We start from the raw sequence: 24,265 nt of genomic DNA, 5'->3' as shown, positions 1-24,265 counted from the left end.
CTCGATGACGGTGGGAACCCTGATTTAAACTGTGTACGAGCTGCTTCTCTGCTTTTTATTGGGTCTATGATTTGTTGTGTAGTGATACACGTCAGCTGTGGTTGTCCCTTTGTGATCTGTGTGCCCTCCATCATGTCTGTGCCCTCTCTCTTGTCTGTGTGCCCAATCTCTTGTCCGTGTGCCTTCTCTCTTGTCTCTGTGCCCTCTCTCTTGTCTGTGTGCCTTCTCTCTTGTCTGTGTGCCTTCTCTCTTGTCTCTGTGCCCTCTCTCTTGTCTCTGTGCCCTCTCTCTTGTCTCTGTGCCCTCTCTCTTGTCTCTGTGCCCTCTCTCTTGTCTCTGGGCCCTCTCTCTTGTCTCTGTGCTCTCTCTTGTCTCTGGGCCCTCTCTCTTGTCTCTGGGCCCTCTCTCTTGTCTCTGTGCCCTCTCTCTTGTCTCTGTGCCCTCTCTCTTGTCCGTGTGCCCTCTCTCTTGTCCGTGTGCCCTCTCTCTTGTCTGTGTGCCCTCTCTGTTGTCTGTGTGCCCTCTCTCTTGTCTGTGTGCCCTCTCTGTTGTCTGTGTGCCCTCCATCATGTCTGTGCCCTCTCTCTTGTCCGTGTGCCCTCTCTCTTGTCCGTGTGCCTTCTCTCTTGTCTCTGTGCCCTCTCTCTTGTCTCTGGGCCCTCTCTCTTGTCTCTGTGCCCTCTCTCTTGTCTCTGGGCCCTCTCTCTTGTCTCTGTGCCCTCTCTCTTGTCTCTGTGCCCTCTCTCTTGTCTCTGTGCCCTCTCTCTTGTCCGTGTGCCCTCTCTCTTGTCCGTGTGCCCTCTCTCTTGTCTGTGTGCCCTCTCTGTTGTCTGTGTGCCCTCTCTCGTCTGTGTGCCCTCTCTGTTGTCTGTGTGCCCTCCATCATGTCTGTGCCCTCTCTCTTGTCCGTGTGCCCTCTCTCTTGTCCGTGTGCCTTCTCTCTTGTCCGTGTGCCCTCTCTCTCGTCTGTGTGCCCTCTCTCTCGTCTGTGTGCCCTCTCTCGTCTGTGTGCCCTCTCTCTCGTCTGTGTGCCCTCTCTCTCGTCTGTGTGCCCTCTCTCTCGTCTGTGTGCCCTCTCTCTCGTCTGTGTGCCCTCTCTCTCGTCTGTGTGCCCTCTCTCGTCTGTGTGCCCTCTCTCTCGTCTGTGTGCCCTCTCTCTCGTCTGTGTGCCCTCTCTCGTCTGTGTGCCCTCTCTCTCGTCTGTGTGCCCTCTCTCTCGTCTGTGTGCCCTCTCTCTCGTCTGTGTGCCCTCTCTCTCGTCTGTGTGCCCTCTCTCTCGTCTGTGTGCCTTCTCTCTCGTCTGTGTGCCTTCTCTCTTGTACTTCGTCAGCCGGCTGAACACTAATGGAATGCTGCTCCGTCCCTCCTTTATCTTCTGCTCCCGTTTCTGCTTTGCCTTCCTTGCTTCCTCCACGTCTCGCTCCCCCTCCTCCTTTCTCCCTTTCCTTTCTGCCCCCTCTTCTACCTCTCCCCCTTGCTCTCTTTTTTTTTCCCCTCTCTCTCTCTCTCTCTCTCTCTCAGGTCTGACGCCTGCTCTAGCTTGCGCTCCTAGCAGAGAAGTGGCTGACTGTCTGGCTCTCATTCTGGCTACCATGATGCCTTTCTGCTCCCCTTGCAGCTCCGGGGCTCCCTCCCCAGGCTCCCTGCTGAGGCAGCTGCCCCACCAGGGGGGTAAAGTCCCGGGCACCGGCCCTCGGGGGCCCCGCAGCCCCAGGAACCCCTCCGGACCCTCCAGCGAGGGAACCACCGAGAACGACTCGGAGGACTCGGAAACCTTCTGACCCCCCCCCCCCCCGAACCGATTCTCTACCCTCCTACCTCGAGCGCTGCACCTGAACCTATCACCCTTTCCTCCCCTCCAGGACCGATGCAGTGTTTTAGTCTGTAAAGTGCACTCTTGAGGGAGAAGGGTAGAGACTAGAGTGGCTGCATCTGATACAGCGTCGCCCCCCCCCCCCCCCCGTGCGACGCCCCCCCCCGCGACGCCAGGCTGAAGGCCATACGGCGCTTTTTCAATGAGTGCAGCACCGGACTGACTACCGCAGCCGAGTGAGTTGCTCCACGAAGAAGAAGAAGAAGAAGAAGAAGAAGAAGAATCCGATCTGGACCAGTTCTGGTCCGGGTCTGCATGCTTGTGTTAACTTACACCACGGTTTGTTCCTTCTACTCACGGGTGCTTAAATCCAAATGGACCTCGGTACTTTAGTCTCTGGCAACTCGCCTCTGAGACTAGTCTTAAAAAAAATAATAATAATTATGAAAAAAAAAAAGAAGCCATTTTTAACCGTTTTGTACAAAATGTAATCGGCCATTAAGACAGCCAGGTGTCATTCTAACTTTTTTGTAATTCTTTTTTTTAATGATCTTAGGCTTGTTGTACCAAATATTTGACTTCCACACGGTAATAATTAACCCACTGATGAACAGGTACGCTTATTTAAAAAAAAAAACGTTAACAAAAAACAACTGAAGCACGAATTGTTGCTTTTTAAAAAGGGTTTTTCGACGAACTGTCGCTGGGATGTGAATAAGATGTTTTAGTTTTAGTTTTAAATATTCATCACAAAAATGTTAAATGCGACACATTGTGGGTACATCTCGATTCCCTTAAATGCATTCAGGAAAAAAAGATGCCATTTCTACTGGCGGCATTTTCTTAAGTATTACTGTAAATTATCATTCAATAAGTCGAGTTATCATAAAAAATAAATAAAAAAAGTCTTATATTTATAAATCTCCACTTTTTCCCTCAAACATTGATGCTACTTAATCATTCCTACGAGTTGTGTCTCAAATTAAAAAAAAATAGTTATAGCAGAAATTTGAACTCGAGGAGCGAGGAAACCACCAAATAAGGGAATTGGGATGGACCCATGGATTTTAAACAGATGTTTTTAGAGCGGCCTCCTCCTCAAAGACCACCTTTCCGAAAGCTCTGTTCGGCCTCACTTCTGTCGTGGTATTTAATATCTTATTACATGATGGTACAAATACTGCCAGCACTTAAAAAAATGTAAAAATAGCACAGGGCCTTGACCACTCCCTCCTCCCCTCTGTGTGTCCACCCACCAGCTATGTGCCATAGTCTCAAACGTGTCCAGTGCCTTGATGTTGACGATTCAATGTCGTTCATAACTAAATCTTTTGTTCGTGGAATCAGCTCACCTGAATAACTGAACCCTTCAAGTGCAGGAACATTTGTAACATCCTCCATTTCATAAGATAAGAAGTTCATGTGACGCGACGGAAACAAAACGTTTCGTCGTGTTCTCGATTTGTATAATACAGAAAATAAATCGGCGACTGTCTTAAGTACATTTAAAGAATTGTTTTATGCAAAAATATCTTTGGGTTTTGGACACAATCAATTTTAATACTTTAACTCTAATATTTCTTTTAAATATTTTGTATTTGACAGGTTAATAAATAATGATCTCCAAACCTGGACAAACTACGTGCACCACGAGAAGCCAAATTATCCTCTTTATTTGCAATTTTGGGTGAAGTGATTCTTATATGTCGAGCATAATGTGGGCGGTTATGTTGCATTGAGTGACAGTTTGGGAGGGAACTCTGCATGAGGGACCCGTATGCAGGCCTGGGTTTTGTTTTTGTTGTTGTTGTTAGTTTATTTGGTGAAATGATGTCTCCCGCCACTGTTTTCTCTCCTTGAAGGCTGCCGATATTCTACATTGTTCTCGTTGTCAACAAACCCCTGAAGAAGACCGTATAACCATCAATGTGCGTTTATTAATCCGTTTATTAATACTTGATTAAAAAGTCCCAATTTATATTTAAAACATAAAAGGGGTTAAATAACTGGCTTCAACAGCTGGGAATCGTTTTATTTTATTTATTTTTTTAGTAAAAGCCACTCAAACGGTGGTAAATCGTGTATTTATTGGGGACTATTTTCAGCTGCGGATGGATCCACATTTAATACAAAAAGGGGCCCAGAGGACGAGATATGAGGCTTTTATAATACTTGGTCTATTCGTGGGCTTTGTAGACCAAAAGAAAATGATAGAATATCTCCAGACTTGTTCTTTAAGTTAATGTGTGTGTGTGTGTGTGTGTGTGTGTGAGAGTGTGTGTGAGAGTGTGTTAGCTTTAGGTACTGGTATGAAATTGATTTTGTATATAATGTTGACGTTGAGCACGTAAAGTTTTGTATGAAGACTTTCGAGTGACGTCTCCGTTCTAAAGTTTGTATTTGAGTTTTCTTGTGCATAAAAAATTAGCTTATTTTAAAATTGAGAACCCCGTTTTTTAAATTTCTTTTATATATCTGCGGTTGGATTGAAACGTTGACTTATGGAGGCCCATAAAGCACACACATGTTGTCGAGAAGCACAGCGTTTCTGTCTGCCAGTATTATTATTATTATTATTATTAGGAAAAGGAGCTCCACCCGTCCTGACAATCGCTATGGTTACGTGTCTGAGGATTTTCATCCCAGTTCCTAATGCAGTACGACGTGCTGAGGGCTGTTTGTCAGCTACCCTTTGTTTTATATAAATTGTACAATTATAAAAAAACAATTTGTTTGAAGTTACTGTTGTGTTGTTTTTTTTCTTTTAGGTGATTAGTTTCATTCTTCAGTGTAAAAAAAATATATTTAATTAGTAGATTTCTTTACCTTTAATTGCTTTGAAAATTCACATTTATTACTATTTTTTTACATACTATACGATTACTTTTTAAAATGAAATAGTTAATGACTATTAGATAATATACTATGATTTATTAAATGACTTTTTATGACATTCTATGACTTTTATAAGTATATTACGACAATGTTTATGACATTTAGGACTTTTTTTAATGAAATACTATACTGTGACTTTTTTAAATATTTTATAGCCTGCTATACAATATATATTGTTTATGTTATACTGCTTACGCTAAATTCTGTCGCTCCCATTCGAATGTCGGAGCAGAAATTGAGACTCGTCAGACCAGCCAACGTTTCTGGAGAGCCAGTCGGCCCTTTTTTCCTGTGACCTCTTGACCTCAACAAGAATTTCCTGAATGTTCTTGAGTGTGCCGGCCTCAGATGACGAGGTAGTCTAAATACTTTAGAAGAAATGATCAATATCAGATGTGGCACCCATTCACATGTCTGCCATATCTGATATTGATCATTTCGTCCTCATTAAAATGCTTGAACGAATCAGAGTTAATAGTCTTTTAATAGTTACATAATCTCTGTACATTTGCAAACATTAAATTACATGATTTAGTTCCGTTTACCAAACTATAATCTGGAACCCTGAATGTCGTCAGCGGGTCTTCAAACAGTTTTCAGACTCTCATAAAACAACAAACCCTCCATTAAAACACGTCGGGGTTTCAGAGGGACATAAATTACTGTAAGGATAAAAACCTGATCTGAGTTGTGAGTGGCCCCGCCTCTATGGAATGATACTGGGCCGTATACAGGCTTTAGTCCACACACACACACACACATTTACAACGTCCAGTGTGCTCCAGTTGAGAGAGTGTGTGTGTGTGTGTTTCTGTATTACTCTACTGGCACACGCACACACTGCTCAGCAGTTGACGCCCAGGCCGGTCCAGTGGTCGGGTACCATCAGGAAATATTTGTCCATGGCCTCGCAGAACCGAGATCTGTACAGCTCCGGAGAGACGACGGTGGGCATCTTCCCTGAAGGAGACGGCGCGGCATTAGAGGCATTCAAAAGACAAAAAAACATCCGAATATTGAACTATCGTTGAAGTTTTGTGCTCCTGCAGGTAAACCGGTGCAAATTAAACTGGAAATACATCATGAAGGATCTATAACTGAAACTATAGCAGCTCCCCCTAGTGGCAAGAATGTGCATAAGTACCCCATACGACCACCGAATGTGGTATATAAGTACCTCATACGACCACCGAATGTGGTATATAAGTACCCCATACGACCACCGAATGTGGTATATAAGTACCCCATACGACCACCGAATGTGGTGTATAAGTACCCCATACGACCACCGAATGTGGTATATAAGTACCTCATTCGACCACCGAATGTGGTGTATAAGTACCCCATACGACCACCGAATGTGGTATATAAGTACCTCATTCGACCACCGAATGTGGTATATAAGTACCCCATACAACCACCGAATGTGGTATATAAGTACCTCATTCGACCACCGAATGTGGTATATAAGTACCCCATACGACCACAGAATGTGGTGTATAAGTACCCCATACGACCACCGAATGTGGTATATAAGTACCTCATTCGATCACCGAATGTGGTATATAAGTACCCCATACGACCACCGAATGTGGTATATAAGTACCCCATTCGACCACCGAATGTGGTATATAAGTACCCCATACGACCACCGAATGTGGTATATAAGTACCTCATTCGACCACCGAATGTGGTATATAAGTACCTCATTCGACCACCGAATGTGGTGTATAAGTACCTCATACGACCACCGAATGTAGTATACAAGTACCCCATACGACCACCGAATGTGGTATATAAGTACCCCATTCGACCACCGAATGTGATGTATAAGTACCTCATTCGACCACCGAATGTGGTGTATAAGTACCCCATACGACCACCGAATGTGATGTATAAGTACCTCATTCGACCACCGAATGTGGTGTATAAGTACCCCATACGACCACCGAATGTGGTATATAAGTACCCCATACGACCACCGAATGTGGTATATAAGTACCTCATTCGACCACCGAATGTGGTATATAAGTACCCCATACGACCACAGAATGTGGTGTATAAGTACCCCATACGACCACCGAATGTGATGTATAAGTACCTCATTCGACCACCGAATGTGGTATATAAGTACCTCATTCGACCACCGAATGTGGTATATAAGTACCCCATACGACCACAGAATGTGGTGTATAAGTACCCCATACGACCACCGAATGTGGTATATAAGTACCTCATTCGACCACCGAATGTGGTATATAAGTACCTCATTCGACCACCGAATGTGGTATATAAGTACCCCATACGACCACAGAATGTGGTATATGAGTACCCCATACGACCACCGAATGTGGTATACAAGTACCCCATACGACCACCGAATGTGGTATATAAGTACCCCATACGACCACAGAATGTGGTGTATAAGTACCCCATACGACCACCGAAAGTGGTATATGAGTACCCCATACGACCACCGAATGTGGTATATAAGTACCTCATTCGACCACCGAATGTGGTATATAAGTACCCCATACGACCACCGAATGTGGTGTATAAGTACCCCATACGACCACCGAATGTGGTATATAAGTACCTCATTCGATCACCGAATGTGGTATATAAGTACCCCATACGACCACCGAATGTGGTATATAAGTACCCCATTCGACCACCGAATGTGGTATATAAGTACCCCATACGACCACCGAATGTGGTATATAAGTACCTCATTCGACCACCGAATGTGGTATATAAGTACCTCATTCGACCACCGAATGTGGTGTATAAGTACCTCATACGACCACCGAATGTGGTGTATAAGTACCCCATACGACCACCGAATGTGGTATATAAGTACCCCATTCGACCACCGAATGTGATGTATAAGTACCTCATTCGACCACCGAATGTGGTGTATAAGTACCCCATACGACCACCGAATGTGATGTATAAGTACCTCATTCGACCACCGAATGTGGTGTATAAGTACCCCATACGACCACCGAATGTGGTATATAAGTACCCCATACGACCACCGAATGTGGTATATAAGTACCTCATTCGACCACCGAATGTGGTATATAAGTACCCCATACGACCACAGAATGTGGTGTATAAGTACCCCATACGACCACCGAATGTGATGTATAAGTACCTCATTCGACCACCGAATGTGGTATATAAGTACCCCATACGACCACAGAATGTGGTGTATAAGTACCCCATACGACCACCGAATGTGGTATATAAGTACCTCATTCGACCACCGAATGTGGTATATAAGTACCCCATACGACCACAGAATGTGGTATATGAGTACCCCATACGACCACCGAATGTGGTATACAAGTACCCCATACGACCACCGAATGTGGTATATAAGTACCCCATACGACCACAGAATGTGGTGTATAAGTACCCCATACGACCACCGAAAGTGGTATATGAGTACCCCATACGACCACCGAATGTGGTGTATAAGTACCTCATTCGACCACCGAATGTAGTGTATGAGTACCCCATACGACCACCGAATGTGGTATATAAGTACCCCATACGACCACCGAATGTGGTATATGAGTACCCCATACGACCACCGAATGTGGTATATGAGTACCCCATACGACCACCGAATGTGGTATATGAGTACCCCATACGACCACCGAATGTGGTATATGAGTACCCCATACGACCACCGAATGTGGTATATGAGTACCCCATTCGACCACCGAATGTGGTATATGAGTACCCCATACGACCACCGAATGTGGTGTATGAGTACCTCATTCGACCACCGAATGTGGTGTATGAGTACCCCATACGACCACCGAATGTGGTATATGAGTACCCCATACGACCACCGAATGTGGTGTATGAGTACCTCATTCGACCACCGAATGTGGTGTATGAGTACCTCATACGACCCCACTTCAATAAAATAAGAACTATCCTTTTATGACTCACCTTGACCACCCAGGATTCCGGTGGATTTGACGACCATCTCCAGCCTCTTGTCCCAGGTGAATGTCCTGATGTAGTCTGCAGCACAGAGGGAAAGGAGACGTTACCAGATGAACCAGTTCAAACCAACACTCCTCCCTCCTCCCCTCCTCCTCCCCTCCTTCCTCCTTCCTCCTCCCTCCTCCCTCCTCCCTCCTCACCTATAATCCCGACCACCAGCTGATCGGTGGCGTCGTCGCGCCCCACCAGCAGGGAGTAGTCGATGATGAGGTGGCTGGACAGGAAGTAGGCGTCGCTGTGTATGGCGGCCCGCAGGATGGCCTTGCAGTGGGAGCGGATGTACAGCGGGTTGTCGTGGATCAACTTCAGGAGGTTCTCGTCCAGCAGAACCACCTCGCAGCTCTCCTTCCCCGAGTCCGTCTTCACGTTGCGGTTCCTCAGGGAACCTTTGAGGTCAAACACCTGCAGAGGAAGATTTCATTAAATTTAAAATCGAGGTCTGAGGATGTTTTGACGTCAAGTTCAGAAAAAGAAAAGAGACTATTTTCACAAGAGATCTGCACGTTGCGGAACTGGAACATAGAAAGAAAACAAAAAACTTCTAAACTTCTGCAGTTAGAGGTTAAATTAACTACGAGGCATTTTAAATACAGACCTTAAATTAAGTAACATGTACATTCAAGACTTCCCAGGAGCTTCAGACTGTCTAACACTTTTTAATTCCTCCCAAAAGCATAACAATCTTAGATATTTGACTAACAGTAGAATATTTCTGATTTAAGTGATACATTTGCCAATTTTAGACTGTATTTTATGAAGTTAGATGTACAAATGTTTGTGTTTAAACAACAGAAGTTTGGCTTCTTTTGTGAAATGAAAAAAATGTCTTTGTATCACATATACTGTGTATATAAAATAAAAGTAAAGATATATATATATATATATATATATATATATATATATATATATATATATATAAATGAATAAATATATATATATATAAATGAATAAATATATAAATGTTATAGAATATGATGCATTGTTATAGATTAAACTAACCAACATGGTACCAAGGGATTAAAATGCAACATAGACTTTAATGCAGCAGGAATATTAATCCAGAAACATCAGATAAAGACCATTTCAGTCCCCTATGAGTACTTTTGCTCTGGATACTTTGCTGTGTTGTTACCTGCGCCATCTTGCGTCCATAGAAGAGATTCTCCATCACCAGCAGGTCCAGCTTCTTCTCCGTGTTGTTCTGGGAGTTCTTGTAACCGATCCTGTAAACACCCAGAATCTTCGCCAGCGCTGTCGGCCGCTGTGTTACAAAAATGAGTTTGATAGTTATTTAAACTCCACAACTCGACCCCCCCCCCCCCCCCGCCCGAAAAAAAAAATAGAAAGGTCCCTTTGCGACGCTTACTTTCTGCTGCACAGCTCCGGTGATGTAGGTGAAGTAGTGAGGCGCAAAGTCCAAGAAGGACTGGACCTCCAGTCTGGGCATCTGCTTCAGAATGAAGCGGTCATCTGACGCAGAGGAGCAGACGGTTCCCGTTATCAACGAGCTTTCATGAGATGGACACAAATTTAACTTTAAGCTGAAACTAGAACGAAAGCCTCCCGGTTTAATGCCTCCTTCAACCAGTCAAGTTACAGTTTACATCAATATTCCGTCCAATATGTCACCACATATTTCCTAATTAGGATACAAATTCTTGAATTATGACTTGACCGTTGACCTCCAAATTCTAAATCAGTTCATGGTGGAGTCCAGGGAGGACTTTTGTGACAAATTTAAAAGGAAATGTACGTATGTTTTGAACTATTATGTTGCACGTTTGAGAAAAAAAATAAAAAAATAAATCATCTTTGCATGTTGCACATATTCTTTATAATGTGCACATTTTCTATTTGGGTTAAAACATTGCACGGCTCTTTTGATTTAAAAAATAATTCATGATTCTTGACTTTTACATTTTTTATATATTAAAATCCATCTTTCAGGACTATAAAAATCACTATATAAAAAAAAAAAAAAGCTCGTAGAGCAATATAACAATAACAATGATGAACATTTAATAAATATGTACATTATAACCATGAATATGTCCCATAGCTGAAGCTCCTCCTCCCCTCCTGTTTCACACAGTGTTAGTGACGTCTATCTTTTAGAGGTTTTATATCTACAACCTTCTGTGGCGTAGAACACGGCTCCGGATTTCCCCCCGCGAGCCTGCCAGTTGACGCAGTGCGACAGCGAGCGGACGAAGTCCTCCTCGGTGCTCTCCATGATCTCCTCGCGCATCTTGTGGAACTCCTCGGCGTAGTAGATCCGGCAGTAGAACTTGGCGTTGGCGTCGGAGAATTCTGCAAAAGTACGAACGTTATTTGAGGTGCTTTTACTTCGCTCGTCTTTATCTTTTTCGTGCCACTCACTACTTCTACTCCACGACATCTCAGAGGGAAATATTGTACTTCTACACGAAGAGCTTATAAAATATGATGTTTGTTATACATTTAACATACAGCTGTATGTTATGTTTAACTACCAAATAATTTATACAGCTTGCAAACAAGCAATTTAATTACCTGGCAACTATTTTTATTATTGTTTAACTAATTTTGTTGCACTTAATCCCGTAAATTCCCCTGCTAAGGGACTAATAAAAGGATTATTTAATCATATTTTATACCCTCCAGAAATCTAGACAGTAAATAAACCTATTTAATGTATTTATAATAACGTTGATGTTAGTTAGTAAGTTGTCCCTCTGGACTCTGGGTAATTATGGACGGCATTTTCTTATTTTCAGAAGTTTTACAAACCAAACAATCAATCGATAAATTGGAGAAAACTTCCGCAATAAAATCCCGCAATGCATGAGTAATAATAATCTAACGATACAGCATATATTAGTACAACAGTCACAGGGGAAACTTTAAGTCCTGATTACATATCTGCGGGTAATTAAATGTACTCACGTAGCTCGACGTGAGGATTCAGGGTCTGCTTCTTCTGTTTATCGGCCAGGTCTGCGTCTTCTGCACAAAACAGGAGAACACAAGTGAAGCGTTTCCCATCTCGGTGTTTTGTGAATGAAGTGGATGTGTAAACACTGACTGAGGGGATCCGTCTCCAAGCTGGTGCGGCTCTGCTGGGACGAGGCCGACTCACTGGGCCTGAGGGGGCTGCTCCTCGCCCGGCCCTCCCCGGCACTGAGGAGGAAGACGAGCAGCAGAAATCATACGGTTTGTTTTAACGGTTAGAAGTTACGGTTTGTTTTAACGGTTAGAAGTTAAGGTTTGTTTTAACGGTTAGAAGTTACGGTTTGTTTTAACGGTTAGAATTTACAGTTTGTTTTAACGGTTAGAAGTTAGGGTTTGTTTTAACGGTTAGAAGTTACGGTTTGTTTTAACGGTTAGAAGTTACGGTTTGTTTTAACGGTTAGAAGTTAGGGTTTGTTTTAACGGTTAGAAGTTACGGTTTGTTTTAACGGTTAGAAGTTACGGTTTGTTTTAACGGTTAGAAGTTAGGGTTTGTTTTAACGGTTAGAAGTTACAGTTTGTTTTAACGGTTAGAAGTTACGGTTTGTTTTAACGGTTAGAAGTTACGGTTTGTTTTAACGGTTAGAAGTTAGGGTTTGTTTTAACGGTTAGAAGTTACAGTTTGTTTTAACGGTTAGAAGTTACAGTTTGTTTTAACGGTTAGAAGTTAAGGTTTGTTTTAACGGTTAGAAGTTACGGTTTGTTTTAACGGTTAGAAGTTACGGTTTGTTTTAACAGTTAGAAGTTACGGTTTGTTTTAACGGTTAGAAGTTACAGTTTGTTTTAACAGTTAGAAGTTACAGTTTGTTTTAACGGTTAGAAGTTACAGTTTGTTTTAACGGTTAGAAGTTACGGTTTGTTTTAACGGTTAGAAGTTAAGGTTTGTTTTAACGGTTAGAAGTTACGGTTTGTTTTAACGGTTAGAAGTTACGGTTTGTTTTAACGGTTAGAAGTTACGGTTTGTTTTAACGGTTAGAAGTTAGGGTTTGTTTTAACGGTTAGAAGTTACAGTTTGTTTTAACGGTTAGAAGTTACGGTTTGTTTTAACGGTTAGAAGTTACGGTTTGTTTTAACGGTTAGAAGTTAGGGTTTGTTTTAACGGTTAGAAGTTACAGTTTGTTTTAACGGTTAGAAGTTACAGTTTGTTTTAACGGTTAGAAGTTAAGGTTTGTTTTAACGGTTAGAAGTTACGGTTTGTTTTAACGGTTAGAAGTTACGGTTTGTTTTAACAGTTAGAAGTTACGGTTTGTTTTAACGGTTAGAAGTTACAGTTTGTTTTAACAGTTAGAAGTTACAGTTTGTTTTAACGGTTAGAAGTTACAGTTTGTTTTAACGGTTAGAAGTTACGGTTTGTTTTAACGGTTAGAAGTTAAGGTTTGTTTTAACGGTTAGAAGTTACGGTTTGTTTTAACGGTTAGAAGTTACGGTTTGTTTTAACGGTTAGAAGTTACGGTTTGTTTTAACGGTTAGAAGTTAAGGTTTGTTTTAACGGTTAGAAGTTAGTTTGTTTTAACGGTTAGAAGTTACAGTTTGTTTTAACGGTTAGAAGTTAGGGTTTGTTTTAACGGTTAGAAGTTACAGTTTGTTTTAACGGTTAGATGTTACAGTTTGTTTTAACGGTTAGAAGTTACAGTTTGTTTTAACGGTTAGAAGTTACGGTTTGTTTTAACGGTTAGAATTTACGGTTTGTTTTAACGGTTAGAAGTTAGGGTTTGTTTTAACGGTTAGAAGTTACGGTTTGTTTTAACGGTTAGAAGTTAAGGTTTGTTTTAACGGTTAGAAGTTAGTTTGTTTTAACGGTTAGAAGTTACGGTTTGTTTTAACGGTTAGAAGTTACAGTTTGTTTTAACAGTTAGAAGTTACGGTTTGTTTTAACGGTTAGAAGTTAAGGTTTGTTTTAACGGTTAGAAGTTAGTTTGTTTTAACGGTTAGAAGTTACAGTTTGTTTTAACGGTTAGAAGTTACAGTTTGTTTTAACGGTTAGAAGTTACAGTTTGTTTTAACGGTTAGAAGTTACAGTTTGTTTTAACGGTTAGAAGTTAAGGTTTGTTTTAACGGTTAGAAGTTACGGTTTGTTTTAACGGTTAGAATTTACAGTTTGTTTTAACGGTTAGAAGTTAGGGTTTGTTTTAACGGTTAGAAGTTAAGGTTTGTTTTAACGGTTAGAAGTTACGGTTTGTTTTAACGGTTAGAAGTTACGGTTTGTTTTAACGGTTAGAAGTTAGGGTTTGTTTTAACGGTTAGAAGTTACAGTTTGTTTTAACGGTTAGAAGTTACAGTTTGTTTTAACGGTTAGAAGTTACAGTTTGTTTTAACGGTTAGAAGTTAAGGTTTGTTTTAACGGTTAGAAGTTACGGTTTGTTTTAACGGTTAGAAGTTATGGTTTGTTTTAACAGTTAGAAGTTACGGTTTGTTTTAACGGTTAGAAGTTACGGTTTGTTTTAACGGTTAGAAGTTAGGGTTTGTTTTAACGGTTAGAAGTTAAGGTTTGTTTTAACGGTTAGAAGTTAAGGTTTGTTTTAACAGTTAGAAGTTACGGTTTGTTTTAACGGTTAGAAGTTAAGGTTTGTTTTAACGGTTAGAAGTTAGTTTGTTTTAACGGTTAGAAGTTACAGTTTTTTTTAACGTTTAGAAGTTAAGGTTTGTTTTAACGGTTAGAAGTTACGGTTTGTTTTAACGGTTAGAAGTTACAGTTTGTTTTAACGGTTAGAATTTACGGTTTGTTTTAACGGTTAGAAGTTAGGGTTTGTTTTAACGGTTAGAAGTTACGGTTTGTTTTAACGGTTAGAAGTTAAGGTTTGTTTTAACGGTTAGAAGTTACGGTTTGTTTTAACAGTTAGAAGTTACGGTTTGTTTTAACGGTTAGAAGTTACGGTTTGTTTTAACGGTTAGAAGTTACGGTTTGTTTTAACGGTTAGAAGTTAAGGTTTGTTTTAACGGTTAGAAGTTAAGGTTTGTTTTAACGGTTAGAAGTTACGGTTTGTTTTAACGGTTAGAAGTTACGGTTTGTTTTAACGGTTAGAAGTTAAGGTTTGTTTTAACGGTTAGAAGTTACGCTAAATTAAACTACCGGAGCCTTAACTTTGCCAAAAACATTTATTCCTTCTTCCTTTGTTGATTTTCCTTTTGTTTTTCTGAAAACTTACAGCTAAAAATAAACTAAAATCTATTTGAAACAAAAGCTAAATGTACTTTATTATTAAAGTAAAAAGTACAGAAGGGTCCCATTCAGAGAGATATATTCTTATATGACATATTATCGGAATATTATTAAAGCAGCATTTTAATGTGACAGTTGAGGTGGAGAACATTTTATAGATAGATAGATGTATAGATAGAAAGATATATGTATAGATGGATAGATAGATAGATAGATAGAAAGATATATGTATAGATGGATAGATAGATAGATAGATAGAAAGATATATGTATAGATGGATAGATAGATAGATAGAAAGATATATGTATAGATGGATAGATAGAAAGATATATGTATAGATAGATAGATAGATAGATAGAAAGATATATGTATAGATGGATAGATAGAAAGATATATGTATAGATGGATAGATAGATAGATAGATAGAAAGATATATGTATAGATGGATAGATAGATAGATAGATAGAAAGATATATGTATAGATGGATAGATAGATAGATAGATAGAAAGATATATGTATAGATGGATAGATAGATAGATAGAAAGATATATGTATAGATGGATAGATAGAAAGATATATGTATAGATAGATAGATAGATAGATAGAAAGATATATGTATAGATGGATAGATAGAAAGATATATGTATAGATGGATAGATAGATAGATAGATAGAAAGATATATGTATAGATGGATAGATAGATAGATAGATAGAAAGATATATGTATAGATGGATAGATAGATAGATAGATAGAAAGATATATGTATAGATGGATAGATAGAAAGATATATGTATAGATAGATAGATAGATAGATAGAAAGATATATGTATAGATGGATAGATAGAAAGATATATGTATAGATGGATAGATAGATAGATAGATAGAAAGATATATGTATAGATGGATAGATAGATAGATAGATAGAAAGATATATGTATAGATGGAAAGATATATGTATAGATGGATAGATAGATAGATGGAAAGATATATGTATAGATGTATAGATAGAAAGATATATGTATAGATGTATAGATAGATGTATATATGTATAGATAGATAGATAGATAGATAGATAGAAAGATATATGTATAGATGGATAGATAGATAGAAAGATATATGTATAGATGGATAGATAGAAAGATATATGTATAGATGGATAGATAGATAGATAGATGGAAAGATATATGTATAGATGTATAGATAGATAGATGGAAAGATATATGTATAGATGTATAGATAGATGGATGGAAAGATATATGTATAGATGTATAGATAGAAAGATATATGTATAGATGTATAGATAGATGTATATATGTATAGATAGATAGAAAGATATATGTATAGATATATGTATAGATGTATAGATAGAAAGATATATGTATAGATGTATAGGTAGATGTATATATGTATAGATAGATGTATAGATAGATAGATAGAAAGATATATGTATAGATAGATGTATAGATGTATAGATAGATAGAAATATATATGTATAGATGTATAGATAGATAGATTTATAGCTGTATAGATAGATAATTAATTCCGCTAAGGGACATTTTTTCGCTACATATAAAAATAACATATTAAAAAATGCACAATATATACAACAAATAGAATAGAATAATATTATTGAATTAAATTAATTAACAAAACAGTAGTGCAAAGATGTAGCCAACAAACAAACAACGATAAATGCATTTGAGTATTCACCTCTGAAAAGTAGTGAAGTAGAAGTACAAATTCAAGTAAAAGTACCACAAAGAAAGGGTCCAGTACTTCAGTAATGGAGTTTCAGCGCTTTAAAGTCGTACCTGGTGGCCTGCGGCGTCTCCTCCCCGCCGGCGCTCGACGTCTTGGACAGATCGTCCAGCGACGTTTTGTACTCCTTGCAGCTGGGACGCGACACGGAGGGACATTGTGCGTTAAAACAAAAAGCACATTGATTGTGACGCTGCATTGTGAGCGCCGGCGCTCGTCACCTGAGAGCGAAGGCGATGATGGAGCTCGGCTCTCGCTCGCACACCGCGATGGGAACCCGCTCGTGCTCGTACATCAGGTAGTGTTTGTCCGGCTCGCTGTCGACACAGATCAGAGACGATGCTCATATCTTTATGTCCAATGAGTTATGAGCTTTAGATTGTTGGTATTGACACAAAAGGGTGAGTATAAACAAACAAAGCGCTGAAGGAGAGTTTGGGGTGTTCTGGAATAACTTGTTGTTTAAAGATAACATTTAAAATTTGTTGAATTAATAATAAATCATATTTATTTATATATTTATTATTATTATTATATTTGAAGATATTTTGAAAAAGGTGTTTCGTTCCTGGAAAATATCATCACATATTTTTATTGAATATTTAACATTTACCAATGTAACACCTGCCTACTGTGCAATGGACAACACTCAATTTATTTACATTTAATATTAAGATATTGAACAAAAAGTAAACATTTTATATCAATACCTCAGATATAGAATAAACCCTAGTAAAAAAAAAAAATATATATATATATATATATATATATATATATATATATATATATATACAAAAACACTCCCTAAACAAATTTAGTCCAAAGTGAAACAGCGCTGTGATAGTTTATAATAAATTGCAATACGAGTTTCTATTTTTTGTTTTTGGGTATCGTGAATTTAAATACCGTGTGGCACAAAACTGTTTTTTGTAATTCGATCAAAAAACATCTAAAATCATGTTTTAAAAACACACACACACATAGACATTCAAAAGAAATTATAATTAATAGAAAGTGAACGTTTAAATAACTCAATATATAATAATAATAATAATATATAATATAAATAATAATAATATATAATATAAATAATATAATATTTAATATAATAATGATAATATATAATAATAATAATAATACAATAACTGAACAAGACAACGGGCTCTCTTTAAAAGATCTACAGCTCATGGGCCTCGCCCACAGTGCTCCACTCACAACGGGAAAGGGATGGGGTTGTAGCTGTTGCCGGGCAGGAAAGTGGCGAGGATGGCTTTCATGGTGGATTTCTCCTTCACCTGGCTGTCAGTGGAGCCCAGCAGGTGTCCGTCAAACACATCTGACCACAAGCAGACAAAGAAGGTATACAGATTAGACAGCAAGCGACTGAGATAGAGGTGTGTGTGTGTGTGTGTGTGTGTGTGTGTGTGTGTGTGTGTGTGTGTGTGTGTGTGTTTGTGTGTGTACCTTCTGGGAGGCTGACCGAGTCCTGCTCAGTGAAGGAGGGAACAGGTGTGAAAGGATCAGCTCCGAGTTCTCCTGGCGACGGCAGCAAGGAGGAGGAGGTGGAGGACAGGATGCAGAGATGGCGGTCCTCTGTCGGGGGAGAACGCATGAAAACTAGAGTCGGCATGGCAACGAGCGACCAAGATGGATTCAGGTCTGAGACTCACCTTTGTCACCGTTCTGAACCACAGGCGAGGGGTTGCGGGGGGAGGAATCCAGGGTGCTCTGCTCAATAAATAAATAAATGAACAAATTAAATTAAACTTCAATGAGTTGAGGTCAACTCCAGTAACTTGTTTGGGACTGCAAGTAACAATTATCTTCTCAAAGAACCAATAAATCATTTACAAAACATTAGTAAACAGTGAAAAAAAAATACCCCGAACAACGTCCTGCAGCCCAAAAGACGTCACCAAATGTCTCAAACACCAAAATTCACTTTACTACGATGCTACTAGAAAAGAAAAAGCAACACATCTTCACATTTTGGGAAAACTTGAAGAATGACACCTACAAACACTGATAAGCAGCATGTTTCAAACATTTAAATGTATTGGTGAAACCGGATGTTTTGGGCTCAAGTACTGAGAGAGCCTCACAGGCTTTAAAATGTCTCCGATGTTCCCCGTGAACGTGAGGACGTGACCCACCTTGCTCTCGTCGGCGGCGGTCTGCCGGTGCCTCCCCGGGCTCGGAGGCACGGACAGACGCTTCCGGCCTTTCTCCTGCTGGAACAAGTCCTGCAGCCTGGGAGGGAAGGAGGCGACAGAGTGAGGAGCCCGTCTCATACAGTAAGAACCTCAGGTCAACGTACTCCTATGAACTTGAAGGGGAAGGAGTCAAGCGGGCGGTTTGACACCCTCAAAAGGAATCCGCTTAATGTGGGCTCTGACCTGCTGTTCCAGGACTGCAGCATCTCGCACAGACCCTGCTTCTTCATCACCAGCGACTCCAGAACCGCCTGCACCTGCTGCGGAGAATCCAGACCGCAGGCCTGGATCTTCACCTGCAGCTTTTCGATCCAGCTGCGCAGCTCGGCATCTTCCATCTACACACACACACACACACACACACAAACGCCGCTATGAGTCTACGTAACTAACCACTGAAACCGGAGATGTGCCGACACTCGGGGGGAAGAAGCCTACGTCTTTCTGAGCAAAGAGGTCCTCCATCTTTTCCTCTCGCGTCTTGCTGAAGGTGTCGGTCTTGAGGGAGGTGAGCCGGTCGTCTATGGCCAGGTACACCTGGGTCACTCTGAGGAGGGAGCAGAGCTGGTCAGCTGATGTGCAGAAAAGAAAAATACATGTGGACTGCAAAGCATTTAAATTCCTTCTTTAGACAAAAGCCCATTTACTTTTTTTGTATTGTAGTTCTTCCTCACTTGGTTTAATTGGTGTATTTCTATATTTATTCAGTCGGTTCCTATTGTTAGGACTGTTGGATGAACACGGGACATCTGGATAATCATGGGCTCCATAATTACCCTGCAGGCTTCAGGGAAATGTTCTGTTGTGTTTGAGGTGATTTAAAGCTATATACACACACACATGCATGCTCCACAGAGGATGAACTGAAGCCACTGTGAGCATTCCTCAGGGGCCTGAAAGTAAACTCAAGATGAGACAGATTTCCATTAAATTAAATGGGTCTTTCTCCTCATATATCTTTCTTTTTGTCTACTGGCGTCTTTCTGCGTGTTTGACGCGTCGAAATGAATTCGGACTGATGATCTCGTTGTCCTTTACTTTTGGGAGAAGTCCTTCAGGTCCTGCTGCAGGTTGCTTTTAGACGGTCCCAGGTTCCTGATGAAGATCTTGGGACGAGGAAGACAAATCTCCAACAGCCGTACAGAAGTGTAGCTGAGGAGGAAGGGAAACGCGAGTATTACCAGTTGAAGGAGTGCAACGATAAAATAGCAACGCTACGGTGTTAAAATAAAGTACAAATCCTGGATTTAAAAAAAAAAAACACATTTAAAGTAGAAAAACGTTAAAGAAATTAGCTATCCTGACTTAGATAGCAAATATTTGTTTGCTGCCATATTAATACTCAAATATCTCCCATATGGAACCTTTCATTCGGCAGGTGGGTGAATGAAGGACGGAGGACCGACCTGAAGGAAGCCACCATCTGGTTGTAGGAGAAGTACTGGTGGTAGTCTTTGTGGATGGAGTGTCCGCAGGGCTCCGCGTTCGCCCTCCTGGTGTACTGGTGGCCGTAGAAGCGGAGCTCCAGGTATTTGGCGAACGACATGGACCACGAGTCGTTGGACAGCGGCACCACCGGCGTCACCTTGAAAATCGATTTCGAGGTTCGATTCGATTAGAAATGTATAAAAAGGTGTCGGATAAAAAAAATAAAAAAAAATGTTTGTTGTCATCACGGACCTGTTTGCAGGCGCGGCACCAGGAGTAGTTGAGGATCGTGTGCTGGTAACCGGGCACCGGGGAGTCCAGCTCCTTCAGCACAATCTGCACGCAGCCGCTGCCGTGCACAAAGCGCCGGATGTGGTGCACCATGGGAGTCTCACAGAACATGCTGGGGCAGTGGTAAGACGGCCTGGAGTACACACACACACACACACACACACACACACAGGCTTACTTACTGCGACATATTCATATAACATCTCTCCACTTCCCAAACAACATTAAAAATGTTTGTTTAGCTACAATCTCGGCCCGAGTAATTTCATAAAAATACACATTTTATTATATATATTTTTTACTTTATCTCACCGGAAGCAGTAGCGCTCCAGGAACACACCGAGGGAGAGGTCGTTCTTGCCGTAAAAGTCCATGGTGACGATCCTGCTGACGACAAACAAAATGGCTACAAATTCATCCACAACGAGGAACTGGGGAGTCTTTATTGTCGGTCTCCACGTGAACAGGGTTTACCACGGGCTGACGCAGGGGTTGGGCGCGTTGCTGGACTGAGCCGACGAGCTGCTGAAGAGCACACACAGCCTCTGGTGGTTGACAGGGTTCAGGCAGTCCAGCTGAGGACGACGACGACGACAACAACAACAACAACAACAACAACAACAACAAACGGGTGAAGGAAAATGAAAGTAGAGTCACAGACACACCGTAGTCATAAGTGAGTAATCTGGGAAGATTTTATGCAGTCACTCAGAAATGTTCGACCCGATGGTACGACCCCCCCCCCCCACCCCCCACGGCCCCCCTGCCTGGCATCACACGCGATGACACGCATGCATCTACGCAATGCACCTTTTTTAGTGTTTGGAGTGGACAAAAACTGGACAGCGCAGGTAGAAAAAGGAGAAGAAGAAGAAAAGGAGGAGCGCATTAAGGGAGAAAATCCCTGCAGGAATTGTGCAGAAACAAGACGTATGGTTAGCAGAAGCTACCTTTCTGAGTTAATTCTACATATAAAACATGTAACAACCACATGCTCTGCATATGCAGGGAGATAACATTGAGAATAAAGACCTGTATACTCTTTTCTCTCAGGTGGAAGTAGCTCCGGTTACTCAGAGCAACCAGAGCTTCGTGGTGATCAACACAAGTCCAGTCAGAGCTCTGAGGAAATGACAGGTGCAAAACAAACACTCCTAAATTATATATATATATATATATATATATATGAATAACTATTCCTGAACCTATTCAGAAGGAGGAGCGAATATATCAAAAAAGTGGGAATGCAGATTGTTTTGTAGATGCTCAAGAAATGTCAGCATGAACGTAAACAACGCAGTTTTCGAAATAAAAAGAATTAAAAAAATGAACAAGTGTTTCATGGTGAGTGATTGTTTGGGTGAGTTACACCGACCGCAATTGCATGTACATAAGTTAATGATTAATTGTGTCCACGCCGCTCACCTTGGGGGCCCAGCTCATATCCGTCGGTTTGCCCGGCTTCTCCTCTTCGCTGTCGGCCCTCGCCGGCTTCACCGGTGCGTCCGCCGCTTTGCTCGGCACGCCGCCGAAGGGGTCGACGGCCTCCCTCTGTCGGATGCGACCTCCCTTTGCCCTGTAGTCCGCCACCATCCGGGCCAGGTCCTGGCTGCCGCTCAGCAGCTCTATGATGCGGGTGCTGGTGAGGCTGTGGGAGGGCAGCACGTCGATGGGCTTCGGCGGAGCGGCGCCATTCGTCTGTCCGCCGACCAGAGCGGAGGGGGCGGAGTCTTTGAGGAGCTGCCGCTTTCTGCGTCCGTCCAGTTCTTTGTAGTCCTTGTTGAGGAGGGGAGACAGGTAGACCTATAAAAGACACGGGGGAACACGGATGAGCAGGGTGCACGTCGGAAGAAGTGAAGGAGACTATTTGGGGGTTTTGAACCGTTGGTCAGACAAAAGAAGACACGTTAGACACAACTAGGTACCTGCTCTGGGAAGTAATCCCTGCTGGGGCAGTGCATGCCAGCAGGCATGAGGAGAAATGGCTCTTTGAATGTGAAGAAGGGGGAAATGCACAGGATGATGTCCTTGAGCTCCTGCTTGAAGACGGCCGAGATGGACTTCAGACGGTCGTCGGACGAATCCACCTGCTCGGCCACGAACATCCCCGTGTCGTCCTGCAGGGGGTCTCGGAACAACCGGGTCGTGGCGGCCCCTTCCCCGTCGTCCGGATCGCGCGAATCCCCCCTCGCGAGGCTCCCCTCTGACCCCGTCTCGCCCTCGGACGCCATGAGGACGGTGTCGGCGTCCATCGCCGGGTCTTCCTCCATGAGGAACGGCGGCAGGAGACACAGAGGCGGCGCGATGGGACTGGAGAACGGCGTGGAGGTCATCGCCTCTTTGCTACCGGCCTCCTGGTCTTGGACCGGCGAGGACAAGTTGGGATGCCGTTTGTCTTGGAGAGTGTCCGTATCTCCATTTGTGGGCGACGACTCGTCGGGAAGCCCTTCCTCCTCGGTTCGTCCTCCCGGTGCCGAGTCTTCGGGCACTACGGTTTTTTCCAGGCTCCCTCCGATCGTCTCTCCGTTCGCCTCTTCCTCCCCCTCCTCTTCCTCCTCCTCCTCCGCAGACGTGCCCTCCAGCAGGCAGGGGAAGGAGGTGCTCTGGGCCAAACTGGGCGGCATGGCAAACTCGTCCATGAGGAAAGAGATCTCCAGCTGGGAGTGGTAGGCCACGCACACCATCAGCATGATGATCTCCTTCACCCTGGCCAGCTCGTACTCAGAGGCTCCTCGCAGCTTGATGGAGCACCCGAGGTGGAGAGGGCAGCCCTCAAAGAACATCAGAGTCTTCACTTCATCTGGAGGGACGGAAACAAAAGAATTTTCTTTTATTTCTTTTGATCTCACAGCAATATACATTGAGACGTGGCGAGGAGGTTCGTTTCTAACCGTTGGCCAGCGTGAAGGACTGCATGTAGAACTTGAGGCAGGTTCCCAGACGAGGTTTGGTGAGGAGCTGGTCCATGGACATCACCAGGTCTCCCTGGGTCATGCGACTCACCCTGTCCAGGACTTGCTAAAAATGAGAAAGGAGCCCACTGAAAAGTTTCGCTTTCCTGAAGTCAGACTAAAACCAAACCGAGAGGACGACTTTACTTTAAATGACTTGTACTAATGCTTCACTGACCGCTTTGACGTTGATGACCAGTGTGATGCCGTGCTCCAGCAGCATGTCCTGAGCAATGCGAGACACGGTCCTCTCCACCAGCACCAGGGTTGGACAGACGTCGACTATCCGCTGCACATAGTTCTTCAAAAACTCTCGCTCCTGAGGGAGAGACAAAAGAAAGATCTGGTCTTAGTTCCGGCAAAAGCAGTCTAGAAACTGGAGTTCGCGCGAATCACTGACCTGCAGCACGATGGGGTCGATGCACGAGAACTTGGACTCCTCCCTGTACAGGTACTCTATGGAGCACTTCAGAAGCAGGATTTTGGGGTTCTTGATGTAGGCGTTCATCTGATTACAGGTCAGACAAGTAGTATTATTTAAAACTGCCGACATACTCCTTCGTGTCTGGACATCACTGTTGTATTTCAAGGAGACAGTGAACGTGGAAAAACAGGGGGGGGGGAACTTGATCCCACCTTCTTGTGGGCGATGTTCTTGGTGCACACGAAGCCGTTTACCACCGTGGAGTCAAACTTACGGCCTCCAGAGATCTGAAACACAAAACGGAGATTCGCAGTGAACC

At 42.2% G+C, this 24,265-nt stretch overlaps 2 protein-coding genes across 18 annotated transcripts in view; one reads left to right on the top strand and one right to left on the bottom strand.

Moving 5' to 3' along the window:
• The window catches only part of ankrd44 (ankyrin repeat domain 44), a 31,182-nt gene extending 26,631 nt beyond the window's left edge, over positions 1–4,551 (top strand). For 2 of the 4 annotated variants that reach the window (XM_034560944.1, XM_034560948.1), the window contains one exon: positions 1,522–4,551. In XM_034560944.1, coding sequence (XP_034416835.1) covers positions 1,522–1,781 — 260 coding nt within the window. In that variant the 3' untranslated portion in view covers positions 1,782–4,551. Of the gene's footprint in view, positions 233–1,521 lie in introns of those variants that run through there. The other 2 variants (XM_034560945.1, XM_034560947.1) reach the window with 2 other exon arrangements.
• A 622-nt stretch (positions 4,552–5,173) lies between these two features.
• Positions 5,174–24,265, bottom strand: part of pikfyve (phosphoinositide kinase, FYVE finger containing) — a 30,335-nt gene continuing 11,243 nt past the window's right edge. For 6 of the 14 annotated variants that reach the window (XM_034561006.1, XM_034561013.1, XM_034561012.1 and 3 more), the window contains 28 exons: positions 24,159–24,233; positions 23,923–24,030; positions 23,701–23,841; positions 23,463–23,589; positions 22,497–23,371; positions 21,997–22,374; positions 21,604–21,693; positions 21,046–21,146; positions 20,884–20,958; positions 20,533–20,704; positions 20,259–20,437; positions 19,891–20,004; positions 19,291–19,399; positions 19,036–19,190; positions 18,793–18,889; positions 18,310–18,367; positions 18,104–18,232; positions 17,855–17,975; positions 16,861–16,956; positions 16,693–16,773; positions 11,796–11,890; positions 11,657–11,716; positions 10,865–11,041; positions 10,098–10,201; positions 9,864–9,992; positions 8,872–9,133; positions 8,675–8,749; positions 5,174–5,668 (listed from right to left, as the gene is read on the bottom strand). In XM_034561006.1, coding sequence (XP_034416897.1) covers positions 5,553–5,668; positions 8,675–8,749; positions 8,872–9,133; positions 9,864–9,992; positions 10,098–10,201; positions 10,865–11,041; positions 11,657–11,716; positions 11,796–11,890; positions 16,693–16,773; positions 16,861–16,956; positions 17,855–17,975; positions 18,104–18,232; positions 18,310–18,367; positions 18,793–18,889; positions 19,036–19,190; positions 19,291–19,399; positions 19,891–20,004; positions 20,259–20,437; positions 20,533–20,704; positions 20,884–20,958; positions 21,046–21,146; positions 21,604–21,693; positions 21,997–22,374; positions 22,497–23,371; positions 23,463–23,589; positions 23,701–23,841; positions 23,923–24,030; positions 24,159–24,233 — 4,299 coding nt within the window. In that variant the 3' untranslated portion in view covers positions 5,174–5,552. Of the gene's footprint in view, positions 5,669–8,674; positions 8,750–8,871; positions 9,134–9,863; positions 9,993–10,097; positions 10,202–10,864; positions 11,042–11,656; positions 11,717–11,795; positions 11,891–16,692; positions 16,774–16,860; positions 16,957–17,854; positions 17,976–18,103; positions 18,233–18,309; positions 18,368–18,792; positions 18,890–19,035; positions 19,191–19,290; positions 19,400–19,890; positions 20,005–20,258; positions 20,438–20,532; positions 20,705–20,873; positions 20,959–21,045; positions 21,147–21,603; positions 21,694–21,996; positions 22,375–22,496; positions 23,372–23,462; positions 23,590–23,700; positions 23,842–23,922; positions 24,031–24,158; positions 24,234–24,265 lie in introns of those variants that run through there. The other 8 variants (XM_034561015.1, XM_034561017.1, XM_034561016.1 and 5 more) reach the window with 5 other exon arrangements.

This window comes from Cyclopterus lumpus, chromosome 21, assembly GCF_009769545.1.
Source record: "Cyclopterus lumpus isolate fCycLum1 chromosome 21, fCycLum1.pri, whole genome shotgun sequence".
In the NCBI taxonomy this organism is placed as follows: domain Eukaryota; kingdom Metazoa; phylum Chordata; class Actinopteri; order Perciformes; family Cyclopteridae; genus Cyclopterus; species Cyclopterus lumpus.
This window is presented reverse-complemented; position numbering and strand designations above follow the sequence as displayed.